The following is a 15,141-nucleotide window of genomic DNA, read 5'->3' as shown; positions in this document are numbered from 1 at the left end:
CCATAAAACCTTCTAGTAAAATGCTGAGCCTGGAGAGGTTCCGGCCTGGCTGAGATGGTGCAGAAGTGCTGACACAATGATGCTGCACTTCCTTTCATTCCTAGTGTCTGAAATGCATCTGTGTCAGGTTAACACTATTCCTAGCAAGCACTGGTGTCAGAGATCTGTGCAGATGTGAAGACACACAGGAAGTGGATACGGCAGACAGACAGTGGGCATATGGCTCTGTACCCTGTTTCATCTATCTCATGATGGCACACTCACCTTGCACACATGGGGCAAACTGAATTACTGCACAAAATCCTAACATTATCTTTGTGTACATGTTTTCATGTTTAAGCACATATGGACACCAGAGGTCAACCTCAGGTGGTGTTCCTCAGGATAGACGGATGTTCAACTTGTTCTGTAGGGTAGGGTGTCGCACCAGAACGTTAGTCTCACAGGTTCAGCTAGACTGGCTGACCAGCAAGCTCCAGGGACCTGCCCGATTACGTGAGTGGGCCACTGCATTTAGCTATTTTGTATGTATTCTGGGGATTGAATTAATGATCTCATGCTTGAATAGCAAGTAGTTTACAGATTGGGCCATATCCCTAGCTTCCCAAACAACATCTTTAGGGATATTCTGCCATCTATGAAGAACTATAACCAACATGTGTTACATTTAGCCATTCGAATAGATACCACCTAGTCTCACTCCTGGTGGCTGGTTGTATGGATGTCTGAGTCAGTAAAAGTACTTATGCTCCATGAACAGTTTAAACCAACTAGCATGATTCAACTAAGAATTCCTAAGCAAGCACAATTCAATACCCCACAAAGAAAACACCACACCAAGCAGCACTGTCCAAGCAGTGGTATTTTCAGGAACGAAAGACTGATTTGATGTCAGGAAGTCTAAACTACAGGCTCTTACCGATGCTGAACAGTCTACAAAACTCTAAGCATGGTCTTGGTGTGAAACAATAGAAAAATCCAGCAACTAGAAAATCCTACCATGACAACACTACACCGAGTCCCACAAGCAGCACTGAATAGAGTGGAGAAATACTGAGGAACCACGTGGGGTGCCACTGCTCCCAGCCAAAGCTATCAGCACTTTGCTGGAGACATTACCTGGTCCAAGTGGACAGAATAGTCAACAAAGGCTTTACATTTTTTAAAAAGTTTTAATTATGTATTATGTGTGTGAGACTGTGTGTGGGTATGTGCGCCAAGTCAGGTGCCTGCAGAAGCTAGAGGCACCGGATCCCTCTGGAGCTGGAGTTACTAGCAATTGTCAGACACCCAATATGGATGCTAGGAACCCTGCTCAGGTCTTCCATAAGAATAGTACATATTCTTAAACACCGAGCCATGTCTCTAGCACCAAAAAAGGCTTAAGAGTTGGTAAGAAAGACAGAACGACCTGTTTCCCATTACGTGATATATTAGTATATCTGGAAAACTAGAGAATCAACAAGCAAACTGAATCAAGACATAATTCACAAGACAGCAGGATATTAAATTATAAGAATTATATCAACCAGCTAGAAGCTGTAACTAAAGAGAAACACCTGGCAATAATGACAATAAAAAGATTAAACACTTAAACTTACCAAGCAACATGTGAGACCTACAGGAGGAGTCTGTAAAGCCTCTTGGGAGACACAAAAACCTTGAGTAAATGGCACAGCCATTATGAGCAAACACTGGGACAAGAAAGATGTCTCAACGGTTGGAGCATCAGCTCTTCTTTCAGAGAGCCAAGTATGATTCCCAGCACCCACATGGCAACTAACAAAGGTCTGTAACTCCTGTTCCAGGGGACCCAACACCTTCTTCTGGACCCCACAGGGACCACACACAAGTGGTGGACAGACATACATGCAGGCAACACATCCATCCACATAAAATAAAAAAAAAAGAATGGTTTTGCAAAGGACCCAAGTTTGGTTCTCAGCACCCATGTCAGACAGCTCACAACTGTCTATTAACTCCAGCTTCAGGGGATTGGATGTCCTCTTCTGGCCTCTGTGGGAACTGCACTCACATGTACAGCAAGCACCTCCACTCTCCACAAACACAATTAAAAACGTATTAATACAAACCATCCCTCTTCGGCTGATTTAAACTTGTAACCCAATAAAAATGCTAACAAGCTCTCTTATGGAAAGCCAAGTTACTATGAAAAGCCACACAAAGAAAAAAATCTCCAAGAGCCAAGAAGATGAACAATGGGAACCAGCCCTCCTGCACATTAAAACACAAATAAAAGCCCTTAATAGAACAGAGTGGCAGTAGCATATGGACAGAGCAGTGAAGTGGCACTCAGAGCCCAGAGACAGGTCCAAATCTATATAAAGGTCATATGAAGGACAGAGAACAAAAGTATTCCAAGGGGTCCTGGACCAGAAAGGCCTGTGTGGGACCCAGTATACAATGTTGTCTAGGTGGCACTCCAGACTGGGCAGCTGAGCTGGTGCCATTAAGATGCCAACATTAGGGAGAAGCTGGGAGGAGAACTTCTGGGTCCTCAGTACTATTTGGGAAACTGATATAAATCTAAAATCATCTCAAAATAAAAGGTGTAAAAAAAGTTTTGGTGAAAAACGGCCTCAGACCAATCATGAGAAAATAGAAGATAAACCCACTGGAGACAATCTGTAATGTAAGCAACCAGCTCTTTGCTCCGAGAGTCAAAGCAGAAATGACAAAACACAAACAAACTGCCAGGGGCCAGAGGCCAGGCTAACAAATGACAATGTAGGGCCTGGAACAACCCCAACAGGACAAAGAACACAAGGGTAAGCACAGAGTCTGAGTGGCCACAGAGACCTTATCTACAGAGCCAGTGTCACACATGACTTCAAATAGTTGTGTCAGGTCAGCTAAGCTGTTACCTTCCTCTCATCGGAGAAGCTGAGCGAACATGATACGACAATTTTAGTTTTTGCAAATTTTCTGCAAACCTAGGTTGTTTCAAAAGTGTTAAAGAAATGGGAACCATTCTTTTTGTCACATTCATTAAGGTAATATAGTGTCACAGTGTCAAGAGAAGCCAGGTTTTTTGCAAGCAGCACCTGGTAGCAGCAGCTCACATCCTTACAACTGAGCCTGAGTGTGGGGGCCATCACTCCCAATGTCAGGCTACTCTTACATGCAGAGGGGGCCCAAGGGCCCAGGATAGGCAAGCCCTACTGAGGATGCCAGCACATACCCACCTCGCCTGTGGTTTATAGCTGCTGAGGATCTGATAGGCTCGCAGCAGATCCAGCTTGCCATGGCCTTGCTCAAACATGTTGACCCCAGGAAGCCTCCGGGCTGATGCAATCAGGGCTTGTTTCACACTGGCAGGATTTACCAGCTCCCGCTTCTGCACTGTGCTGGGGAAAGAGAAGCAGTATTTGCTCACTTTTCTCTTAGTGTAGAATGAAAACCAAACTGCCTCCAATCTGCAAAAGGGCCAGCATGTAGCCTGCAGTCTGTTCTCTATCTAGCAGGACTTCTGGTCCAGTGGAGCCAGGAGATGAGAATTCCATGAACTCCACAGGTCCCTGTGTCAGGCCTGACCACTCAGTAAATCTCCACACAACTTTTCTCAGCAGTGAATTTGTAGGCCCATGCCTATTTATACAAAATGAATGAATAATAGTTTCCTGATAATCTGAATAAATCCGTCACACAAGGTTACAAAAGGCAAAACCATCAAAGAGGGGCAGGGTCCCTAGAGAGGAACACCAGCTGGCTGGCTGGGAGATGGAAAGGAGATGGAAAGTGGGTATTGTAGAGGGACCCAACGAGAGGTGGGCAGGAGTGCACGGTGAGGGAGGACCACTGCCTCCAGTGCCAGTCCTTGTCTTTGGTTTGGGATTTGGAGGCCTGAGGCCACTGTGAACACGCCATCATTAGACCGCACCTCAACACACTAACATGTAGACTTGTTTGGCCAGCTTGGCTCACTATAACTGAAATGTTCATGTTTTCTTATCTATGTATCACATACAAATAAGTTTTAGTGACTAGATTTTGGGGCGGTTGGCAGGCAAAAACGGAAAACTTACTTTCCACTCAGATCCCTAAATATTAACACAGATGGAGGTGGATCTGAGAGCCAAGCAAGTTTTGTAATGGGTAACTAGACAGGAAGAGGAGACAGCGGGACTGGCTCTTCCTGAGGAGTGAGGTACTACTAGAAGTTACTTCCTCACTGAGCAGCATCTACCACACCACAGGCTCCTGTAACCACAACTGCTGGACTACCACAATGGCATCTGATGTGGAGAGGTGAGGTGAAGGCTCCCTCAACGCTGAAACTGCTTGTGTTGAGAACTGCTACTGGGAACAGTAAACACAGCCTCCTCACCTTCCCACTCACTTGGCAGAGACAGATGGGCTCTACAGAGAATTGGGAAGCCCGGCTTCCTGCTAAGAATTATGTGATAGGCAAAAGCAGACCAGTATTTTCTGTTTCTAGAATCCACAGTACTAGAAACAAGAGCCTGCACAGATCCCTTTACTCAGCACATAGAAAAGTGAGAGCGAGTCAGTCAGGTGCAAGGCTGCCTCCTCTTCTGTTTCACAGGGGAGGGAAGCCCTGTTTCCAGGAAGCACATACTTATTTCTGGGCGGTGCTGTCACTTTCGAAGACCTGCTCTGACTTACAAGGGAAGATCAGGCAAAAGACAGACTGCTCCCATCAACATTATTAATAACACAAACCAACCTGCAACTTGCTTCATTATAAAAATGAGCATAGAATACAAATTTCAAATAGGTAGAGGTTTGCGTTATTATAATATGGTACCTCAACAAAGACCTCAACTAGAGAAGGAGAAAGCCTGGTGGCAGGGGATGCAGGCACTTCAAAGACACAACTGAGAAGAAGGGAGCACGGCCCCTCTGAGCACGGCCAGGCAGGCGTGCTTTAATTCTGGTCTACCGTTTCAGAAGCTGCTTCTAGTTTCGTCACCTGCAGGAGGAAGGGCCGAGGACTAGGCTCCACTCCAACTACAGATGAGATTCAACACGACAGAATGCGTGGCACAGACACTCGTCAGTCATCAAGGAAAGTAGCTGGCTGTCAGGACAGCTAAGAGCACGGAAACAAAACGCGAGGTGACGGCTGTTAACTTCTTTCAGCAGAAACCAGTTATTCTCTGCGTCCCATGACAAAATGGTCTATTGTTAAATATTTAATAAGAAAAAAATATGTCTTGCTTAGGAAATGGAGGGTTCAGCAATGAAACTTGCACACTTTGTGTTCTTGCCCGACACACACATATTGCAAGAACAAAGCCCAGCCCATCACACAAACACATCTCGAGCCCTGGAGAGCAACAGATACGTGCCCTGCAGGGCTTTCTGGTTTACTCCAGCTTCCAGCTAGCACACAGAGGGGATCCTGCCTCCTGTGGGAGATGAGGGAGCAGAGGAAGCAAAGGTCAGCTGTGTGATACTCACCTTACTAACAAGGTGACAGCCCCAGCAACCACTGGAGAAGCGACACTGGTCCCCGAGAGTGCCCGGCAGCCCCCTTTCACACCGGAACCCCGCACTCCGGCACCATAGGTGACAATGTCAGGTTTCACACGACCATAGCCTCCTGGAAGTTCCTACAAACAAGGGTAGCTTGGTTTCTTATCACATCTACAGCCCTTAGCCATGGAAGGTTATGTGTGACTAAAACCAGATAGATTTAACCAGTCGTCCTAGAAGATGCTGGTTTGAGTCTGAAATACACTGTGAACTGAAAACAAGCTTTAGTGGTAACACAGAAAATAAAACTGCTTTAGTATGTTTTGTAATACTAAAATTAGCCAGGTGGCAATGGTTCATGCCTTTAATCCCAGCACTCGGGAGGCAGAGGCAGTTGGATCTCTCTGAGTTCAAGGCCAGCCTGGTCTAAGAGGTTTATGAAAGCCAGAAAACAGAGAAACCCTGTCTTGAAAAACAAAAAACAAAGAAGTATTAATACTAAAATAACAAAGCAAGAAAAAAAGTAATTTTGCTGATATTTTAATAATTGCTCAGATCTGAAAGCAGTCACTGACTTGTCACTGAGAGAAACAACAGCCTGCTCTACCTTCTGATAATCTAAATAATACATCAGAGAACTAGGAAAACTAAAACTGAAAAATATTTACGAGTGTCTTCATAACAAAAACCAGCATGTGGTTATGATTTGCTGTTTCAAAGGGTGAGGCATCACTGAAGACAGGCATGCCTTCAGACATCACAGTCTTCAGATCCCTAAAACGTGGGCCCGTATGAAAAATACAAAAGGATTTTAAACTAACTTTCTCCCCCACACCCCACTGCCTTTTCTCTGTATCTCTAGACATAGTTTTGCTGGGTAGCTCAGACTAGACTTGACTTATTTGTAATCTCTTATTCTAGTCTCCTTAGTGCTGGGATTACAGGTATGTGCCACCATGCCTGGCCAAGAATACTATATTCTGTTGAGAAAAAGTATACCTGACCTTTTTGAAATGAAAACCTTTTCCAGTCAATCAGTCATAAAAGGAGTGGAGAAGCATGGGCAAAGGGTGAAGACACTGTTTGCCACAGCTTCACAGATAACTCACACATTTCTTGGTATCACTGAAAAATGAGCCCTTGAGGAAGGCCACGGACATGGCACCATGTACAGTTGGTAAAGGTACTTACCCAGGGAGCTACAGACTGATGCTAACAGATGCTGTTTTCTTGCTACCTAACAGCACAAAGGACATGCTGGGGAACACAAAGAACACACAGCAGAGTGCAGGCCTGACTCCGAGTAGGCTCGACCAGACAGAAGTCAAGGCAATGAATAGGTCAGCTCCAGTGTGTGAGGGACAGAGACCTAGCATCTAAAAGAGCCCACACTGTACAACTGAGGCTGACGTGGAAGATTAGTCTATAGAGTGCTGCGGAGGGTAGGGTGGGGTGGGGACAAGGCCTAAATGTTCCCAGGCAGCTGTTTATCTTTCTGGGCCCTTCTTGAGAGCTCCCAGAGCTTAGCACAAACTAGAGCAATGAGACATGATCTGACCCTAAAGAACACTATGAACAGGTGCTCCCCAGTCACCTCTTGAAGGATAAAGCAACCGAGTGCTGCTCTGGGGAACATCTAATTTTGAAACAAACTGAGGTAAAGGAGGGTGAAGTGATACGCAATCAAACCCCAAGCAGCTCAATCACTAACATTCTGATATTGATTAATCACTAACACTAGGGACAGTGAATGCAATGACTGTAAGAATAGACATGAACTATTCTCACTGGGTTCTCCTTTTCACTTTAGTGGGGTCTGGCACTTGCCAGCCAGTGCTCTCCCATGGAGCTAAATTACCAACCTTGGAATTTACTTCTTAAGGCCAAAGATCAATCTGAGCTTGTATTGAGGAGAATCGCTGTCTTTCTCGCAGTTTAGACAACTGAGCCTGAGTCTACTTCACCTACATGTGAGCTTCAGAAGATGGTGAAAGATTAGAACTGGGAAAGGCCCCTCAGAATCCACCTAGGGTCTACATGGCTGCTCAACTCACTGAACTAAGGTGGCTAACACCAAAGGAGCCTGACCTCTTGTCCTCATGGGGGTGGGTGGTGGTGGTGATGTGTGTGTCCATGTGCTTGCGCGTGTGTGTGCGCGCACATATCCACAGCCCGGGCTATTTCTCTGCCAGTTCACTAACAAATACATGTCAGAGCCGATAGATCAAGGGCTCCGTGAGTCACATTAGGCTAATATAGAAAAGCATACCCAGGGCTGGGCAGTGGTGGCGCATGCCTTTAATCACAGAACTTGGGAGGCAGAGCCAGGCGGATCTCTGAGTTCGAGGCCAGCCTGGTCTACAGAGCAAGATCCAGGACAGGCACCAAAACTACATGGAGAAACCCTGTCTCAAAAAACCAAAAACCAAAAACCAAAAAAGAAAAAAAAGAAAAAAAGAAAAGAAAAAGAAAAAGAAAAGCATACCCAGGTAGTCATTCCCCTGGAAGAAAAGCGGGCGATGTTATCTTCAAAGTCAATGCCACCCACTCCAATCACATCCATCTGATCAGCAGGGTTATTCAGAGTGCTAAATTGAGACATATAAAAGAGAGAGAAAAAAAGGAGAAAAACAATTTAAAACGAATAATTCGAACCAGGTCAAGCACTCTCAGAAAAATTTAAGGCCATATCTTAGGTTCTTCTGTACAAGATGTGTACAGCTTTGATGGAAGGCTGCTCCTCAGAGCTGTCCTGTGAAATGCCACATTCCTAGCCTCTTATCGGGAAGGTCATTTGTTTCTTCTCTCATTTTCCACCTTACCATGCACAAATGGGGCCTATCTTGAGGATTTCTCCTCCCTGGATTCCCTGGATCTGTCCTGGCCATGGACTTCCCCAGAGCATACACATCAGTTTCTCACTCACCTACATGTTCCCACACCACTTTGGAGTCGACTACTCTGCCTCTTTCATCAGAACAGATACTACCTAAGATGAGCCCAGATCCATAGTTGTGTTGCCACAGTCAGACCTACTATATACATGCCACTTCCTTAAGAGAATGTGAGGATAGCTACCGTCACCCTGCAATCTTGAGCCCTTAGATGACAGACACATGCCAGGACCTCAAGGCAATAGTTCTGCACAAAAAGTTATAGTAAAATGACTAACAAAAGGTTTAGGTCCTAGCCAGGCATGGTGATGCATACTTTTAATCCCAGCACTCAGGAGGCAGAGGCAGGTGGATCTCTGTAAGTTCGAGGCCAGCCTGGTCTATACAGCAAATTCTGGGCCAGCTAGAGCTGTCTAAAAAGATTTACATTACGAAGTCAAGGTGAAGCTGGCTGGAAAGCAGGAGCACTTAAGAACATATGCAGCTTCACACATGACAGCTCTGCTCCAAGAACCCTGACAATGTTGTAATCACAACTGATTCCCAGGGGTTTCAGGGATGTGCAGCAAGAGTCTAGAGCATGTGCTTTCAGAGGCTCAAAGCACACTCAGCCAAGACTACTCTGTAACCAAGTAGCCTCTCAGAGGCAGCAGAAAGGCTTCTTACCCAGTGATGCTGCACATCTGCACATTTCCATGAAGGTAAGGAGCAGAGACTAACAAAAGCACATGGCAGAACCTCCTACTGAAGTCAACAAGGATCGCCATTTCCTACCTCCCTCCATGTGTGAATCCCCAAATCTTAACCCTTAAAAAAATATGGGAGGCACTCAGAGGGCCAGGCCAGGAAATAAAGAAGCAAGAAGCCCTGTTAGGACTGAAAAGGAGGGTGGCTACAGCTGCAGACTAACTTTCATCAGTCTCAGGGCCAAGGGTGCAGGATCCAGAGATCCTGGTAAAGAAAACAGGGGCTGCCCACCTCACTTCCAGGGCATGCTTCTGTCCTCTGACCGGCACTGGGAGCACTCCTCCCATGCCAAGCTGTAAAATGGTAACTTTTCATGACCTAGGACACAGGGATGGGCCACATGCCACTTGCCACCGCTGCAGAGAGAGAAGATGCCCAGGTCTGTGAGTACTCTCAGCACATCAACAAGCCTACACGGGGCCACTCCTCAAGATTTTCCTTCTCAGCTACACTAATTTCCCAACTCTCAGCTCAGAAGCTCTCAGAGGTGATGATTCACTACAACAGCAGCGGTTCAGGCAGGGCCTGTGTCAGAATGTCAGAACAGCACAATAAAGGACAGACAGTATCGACAGGAGAACCAGCAGCAAGGACAGTAGCAAGAACCTTCAATTGCTTCTACTGAAGACACAGGTGAGGCTCAGATCCAAGGAGGATGTGCACGGGTCAAAAAGTTCTGGCAAAGAGCTGGCGAACTGCCATGTTTGCAAGTTAGGTGCCACACCTGTTTCTGTACACATAGCTGTAGTAGGACACGGCCAAACTTATCCATTTCTCCATCTCCCTGCTGCTTTCTCATCACCGGGGTAGAGACCTTCTGACCACAAAGCCTACACTGTTTACTCTCTGACATCTGAGGAAGTTTGCCAATCCCAGCTAGAGGATCAAAGAACAATGTGTATCTGCCCATTAGGCACATCTGTCTATTAGAAAACTGCTGCAATGTTGGCCTGCACAGCAATAAAATAGACCAAAGGAAAAGCAGTAACAGCTGCCAGTCAGAGCTCTCCCTGTGTGTCAGCATCACCTGCACAGCACCTGAAGAGCAGGCCCAGGACCCTGAGACAAATAGTAAGGCTAAGGCTCAAAAGGGAAGGTCCTCAGCCTGAATAGGCCCCATCACACCTGTCTGGTCATGCCTGGTCCCACTTCTGTTCATGCTAAAACAGCCACGGTAAGAAAGCCTAAAGACAGGAAGAGAGGAACCCGACAGCCCAGCTGATTCTGAATTGAGTAGGGCTGTCAAAAATGGGAGAAGAGGCATGAGGGAGAACACATAAAAAGGGAACAAGAAAAGCTGCCATTGGGCTGGAGAGATGGCTCAGCAGTTCAGAAGACTGGCTGTTCTTCCAGAGGTCCTGAGTTCAATTCCCAGCAACCACATGGTGGCTCACAACCATCTGTAATGAGATCTGGTGCCCTCTTCTGGCCTGCAGGGATACATGCAGGCAGAACACTGTACATATAATTAAGGAAGCAAGCAAGCAAGGAAGGAAGGAAAGGAGGGAGGGAGGGAAAGAAAGAAAGGAAGGAAGGAAGGAGGGAAGGAAGGAAGGAAGGAAGGAAGGAAGGAAGGAAGGAAGGAAGGAAAAGAAAAGGAAAGGAAAGAAAAGAAAAGCTGACATCAGATGCCTTGAGAGCTGGTGCTTGCTACTTGCTACAGAAAAGTATTTAGGGCAGTTCATGCCACTACATTTATGAATCGCAGCACATCAAGAACTGTGGTCCCTTAAAAGGGATGGTTTGCACATCAGGCTGTACCATAGGACTGCCACATAAACACCAACTCACATCATTGGCCTTGTCCTATGCTCTGGATGCTTTGCATACACTTGCCTCTCCTCCAGACAGCCTGCCTTCCCTCAGCAAGAGCTCCAAGGACATCTCAGCCAAATGCAGTATGAACAAATGAATGTGTATATACAGCTGTACATACAACCAGTCTCTCTCCTTACCACACATGACATGTAAAACACATTCCCCTGGCAACTTCTCTTTTCTCTGAGGTCACCTTATACCCTTGGTTCCAGTACTGAACTGCACCCATCCTGATTACTCTGTGACTGAGGGTGACAAGCATTCTACTCCAGAAGTGCGCCCAGAGACTGCTTATGAATGGCATCTGTAGAAGGTAAGCCAGAGCTACAGGGAGAGAACTGAGACCCCAGGTTTGTTTGTCTGGGCTTTTGAAAGAGGGTCTTTCTACACGGCCCTGGTTGTCCTGGATCTTACTATGTAGACCAGGCTGTCCTCAAACTAGCAGAGATCCACCAGCCTGGGATTAAAAGTATGTGCCACCACACCCAGCAGGCTGAACTTTTCAGTGGGAAGTGTTTCATGCCTTACACTGCTTTAATTTCCAAAAACTGGCATAAGGCACACCTTAACTTGTCTTCTGCTGCTCTCCTCACTGACCCTGTCAGCCCCAAAAGCACCATCTATGAATGCATCAGGCACCTAGCACATGAGTCTCACTGTGTTTACACCGGCTCTTTTGGGACAGGCAGACATTCATCCATTTAATCACTGTGCTATACACAGTGAGTCTCAAAAAATACTCAGAACACACTTGTCCCTAACAAACCCACTATTCTAATTACTGTCTTGTTTTCTTTGAAATAGGGTCTCATGTAGTCCAGGCTGAACTTGAACTCCTGATCTTCCTGTTTCCAAAACCTCCCAAGCACTGGGATTACAGGTATATGATACCATGCCCAGCTTCCTGGTTAATTTTTGTTTGTGTGTGGGGCATACATACATTTTGGTATATGTGGACACATATGTGGATACACATGCTCACATGTGTTGGCAGAGGTGAGGGCAACACTGAGGGTCTTCCCCCATTGTCCTCTAACTTATTTTCTGAAGCTGCGTCTCTCACTGAACCAAAGCTCATCAACTGGTTAGACTAGCTGACACGCAAGCCCCAAGGATCATCCTCTGTTCATTCCTAACCCTAGTGCTGGGGTCATAGGTACATGCAGCCACAGCTGGCTTTTTATGTGAGTGCTGGGAATCCAAATTCAGTTAGTCACGCTGGCATGGCAAACACTTTGCCAACTAAGCCATCTCCCAAGATCTGTTCTACTTTGGAGGGAGGGAAAGGACAGAATAAAACTTTCAGGTCTCTAAACTATAGCTAAGTTTTTTCTTTTAAATTACTATAAAAAAGACTGCCTTCTACTTACAATTGTTGAAGCAGGTGGTAAGGACTTGGGGGTCATTATGCATTCCATTTTTTAAATTAAAAACCTAACAACAAATTTTAAATAGATATAAACAAGAGCACATACAAAGACACAAGGACTGAAGACACACAATTTCAGTTACTTCAGGGGAATAAGAATCCCTCAAGTTATCCTGGGATTACTTACCCATAAAGAGGTCCATCATTGCCGATAGCAGAAACCATGATTACATTGTTAGCTGTTAATTCCCACACCTACAAAATAACCAAGCATTTTGTTAATGAATGCTACTATCAATAGGTCACTGTCCCACAAACTGTGGAACTTCTCCAAGTATGCCCAAGAAAACAGTCCCCTCTAAGGCAGTGGTAGGCCCTGTGGGATGGGCACATGGGATAAGGTTTTGGAGGACAACACAATAAACCTGGGGCTGGACAATGCATAGCACACTGGCCCAGTGGCCGGGCTCAGGAAAACAGAGTGCAGGTTTAAAAGAAAGGCATCAAGACACCAGGGAGGTTGGGCTGGAGAGATGGCTCAGAGGTTAAGAACACTGGCTATTCTTCCAGAGGTTCTGAGTTCAATTCCCAGCAACCACGTGATGGCTCACAGCCATCAATAATGAGATCTGGTGCCCTCTCCTGGCGTGCAGGCATACACGGAGGCAGAATGTTGTATACATAACAAATAAATAAATCTCTTAAAAAAAAAAAAAAGCCAGGGAGGCAGCAATGCTCCTTAAAAATACCTGCTCCCAGGCCTCTAGCTCACTGGGTTGTGACATGCAAGTTTCTGACGTTCATGTCATTAACCCTGTTTCACAAAGCTGTCATTACCTCAGCAGAAATGACATACACTTCAGGTACAAAAGCACAGGTGCTGTCACCCAACATACTGCCCTTGCACAGTGACTTGACCAACCTTGTCAACAAAGGGATGATCCATGAAGTCAGGCCCGCCGATGCTAAGGTTTAGAACGTCAATCTTCTTTAGGATGGCATAGTTGAAGGCGTCCAAAAACCAAGATGTGTAAGACACCTGGTTAAATCGAAACAGTCCTCTGAGGGCCTCAGCAGAAGTGTAAAGAGCTATGACAGCTCTGGTTTCTAAGGACAAGCACATTCTTCAAAGCATGGGGACAAATCCCAAGTAAAAATGCTTTAGAATGTAAACATTACACCCACAAACTAAGTCCTTGAACTAAACCCAAAGAGGAGGACTGTGCTGTATGCTGTGTCTCTCCTCAGGGGGCAACAGGCAACTGTCTACTTCATAGCATGCCTTCTAGGACCAATCTGAGCTTCTAACTGCCTCATAACAGGACCCATTCTAAGACACTGCTGTCATGTTAAGCATTTCTACAGTTTAAGGCATCTGTCTAACACCCCTCAGTCCTAAAAAGACTGAAGGACAAACAGGAGCAACCACAGTCACTTCACAGTATCATGTCACCAGTATTCAGCACCCTCTACTTTCCTTATGTAAACTACACTGCTTTTTGAAATACTACTTCTGTTTTTTGATTGTTTGTTTTTCACACATAAGCTAAGCCAGGTATAGTGGCTCACAGCTGTAATCCAGGCACTTAAGAAGGTGCAGCTGGAAGACTGCTCTGAGTCTGAGGCCAGCCTGGGCTACACAGTGAGTTCCAGACTAGTCTGGAACTACAGAGTAAGACCCGTCTCAAAAGCAAAAACAAAAAACCAAACAACAACAAAAACACAAAACAAAGCTCACAGTGGGCAGAGTAGTACAGTAAGGAAAAGTATTTTGAAAGGCTTTCTAAAAAAGCTAAACTGCATGCTGATATGCAAAAGAAATCCTAAGAGGCAGCATAGGCAGCAAAGAACTATGGGGAGTTAGCGGAAAGCCACTGGAAGGAACAGGTAGGTGTCATCACTGTGCTTCTTTTTGATGTGCTGGAGCTCAAAAATAAAATTTAAAAATAAGGGCTGGGGGAGTGGTGGGGGGTGGGGCGGTAGGCAGTACGAGAGATGGCTTAGAGGTTAAGAGCACTGGCTGCTCTTCCAGAGGTCTCAAGTTCAATTCCCAGCAACCACATGGTGGCTCACAACCATTTATAACGAGATCTGGAACCCTCTTCTGGCATACAGGCATACATGCAGTCAGAACACTTAATAGATAATAAACAAATAAATCTTTAAAAAAAATAAATAAATAAGGGCTGGAGAGATGGTTCTGAGTAGTGACCATTAGTGTCAACCGTAAATTTGAAGAATCTAGAAACAACTGCGATATGGGCCTATGGCCATGCCTGGGGTAGGGGTTATCTTGATTATATTAATTCACATGGGAAGACCCATTTTAATTGTGTGTGGGTCCACAGGGCAGAGCACTCAGGGAAAAAACAAAGAGCACTAGTCTGCATTCACTGCTCTTCTGCTTTGTGATTATGGATCCTTGTGATCAGCTGCCTCAAAGTTCCTGCCACCCAGATTCCTGATCATGATGAACAAAACCTTGAACTGTGAGCTAGAATCAATTCTTTTTCCATTAAGTTGCTTTTGACAGAGTATTTTGTCACAGCAACAGGAAAAAAAATTAAGAGGGTCAAGCACTTGCTATGCAAACATGAATGAGTTTGATGCACACATAAAAATCTGGATGTGGTAGTGCATGCTTGAAATCTCACAACTGGGTAGGCAGATCCCTGGAGCTTTTTTGCCACCCAGACTAGCCTAATGGACAAGTTCCAGTTATCTGAACATGGGCCTACATGTTTAAACTGGATCCTATAGCCTGAATGAGGTCAGGCCTCCCTGCAACTTGCTCTAGAACAAAGTTAAGCAATCTATGCTGTGACTTGACAGCTCTCAATTTATGGTACCAAG

At 45.5% G+C, this 15,141-nt stretch overlaps 1 protein-coding gene across 6 annotated transcripts in view; it reads right to left on the bottom strand.

The window, feature by feature from the left end:
* Mbtps1 (membrane bound transcription factor peptidase, site 1) overlaps positions 1 to 15,141 on the bottom strand; it is a 56,386-nt gene that overhangs the window by 20,762 nt on the left and 20,483 nt on the right. For all 6 annotated transcript variants that reach the window (XM_052727252.1, XM_052727256.1, XM_052727254.1 and 3 more), the window contains 5 exons: positions 13,211 to 13,327; positions 12,476 to 12,543; positions 7,946 to 8,048; positions 5,446 to 5,597; positions 3,207 to 3,368 (listed from right to left, as the gene is read on the bottom strand). In XM_052727252.1, coding sequence (XP_052583212.1) covers positions 3,207 to 3,368; positions 5,446 to 5,597; positions 7,946 to 8,048; positions 12,476 to 12,543; positions 13,211 to 13,327 — 602 coding nt within the window. The remainder of the gene's footprint in view (positions 1 to 3,206; positions 3,369 to 5,445; positions 5,598 to 7,945; positions 8,049 to 12,475; positions 12,544 to 13,210; positions 13,328 to 15,141) is intronic.

The sequence above is a fragment of the Peromyscus californicus genome, unplaced genomic scaffold (assembly GCF_007827085.1).
Source record: "Peromyscus californicus insignis strain IS unplaced genomic scaffold, ASM782708v3 Scaffold_8__1_contigs__length_139910024, whole genome shotgun sequence".
Taxonomy (NCBI): domain Eukaryota; kingdom Metazoa; phylum Chordata; class Mammalia; order Rodentia; family Cricetidae; genus Peromyscus; species Peromyscus californicus.
Note: the sequence above shows the minus strand (reverse complement) of the source record. Positions and strands in the feature narration are given on the sequence as shown.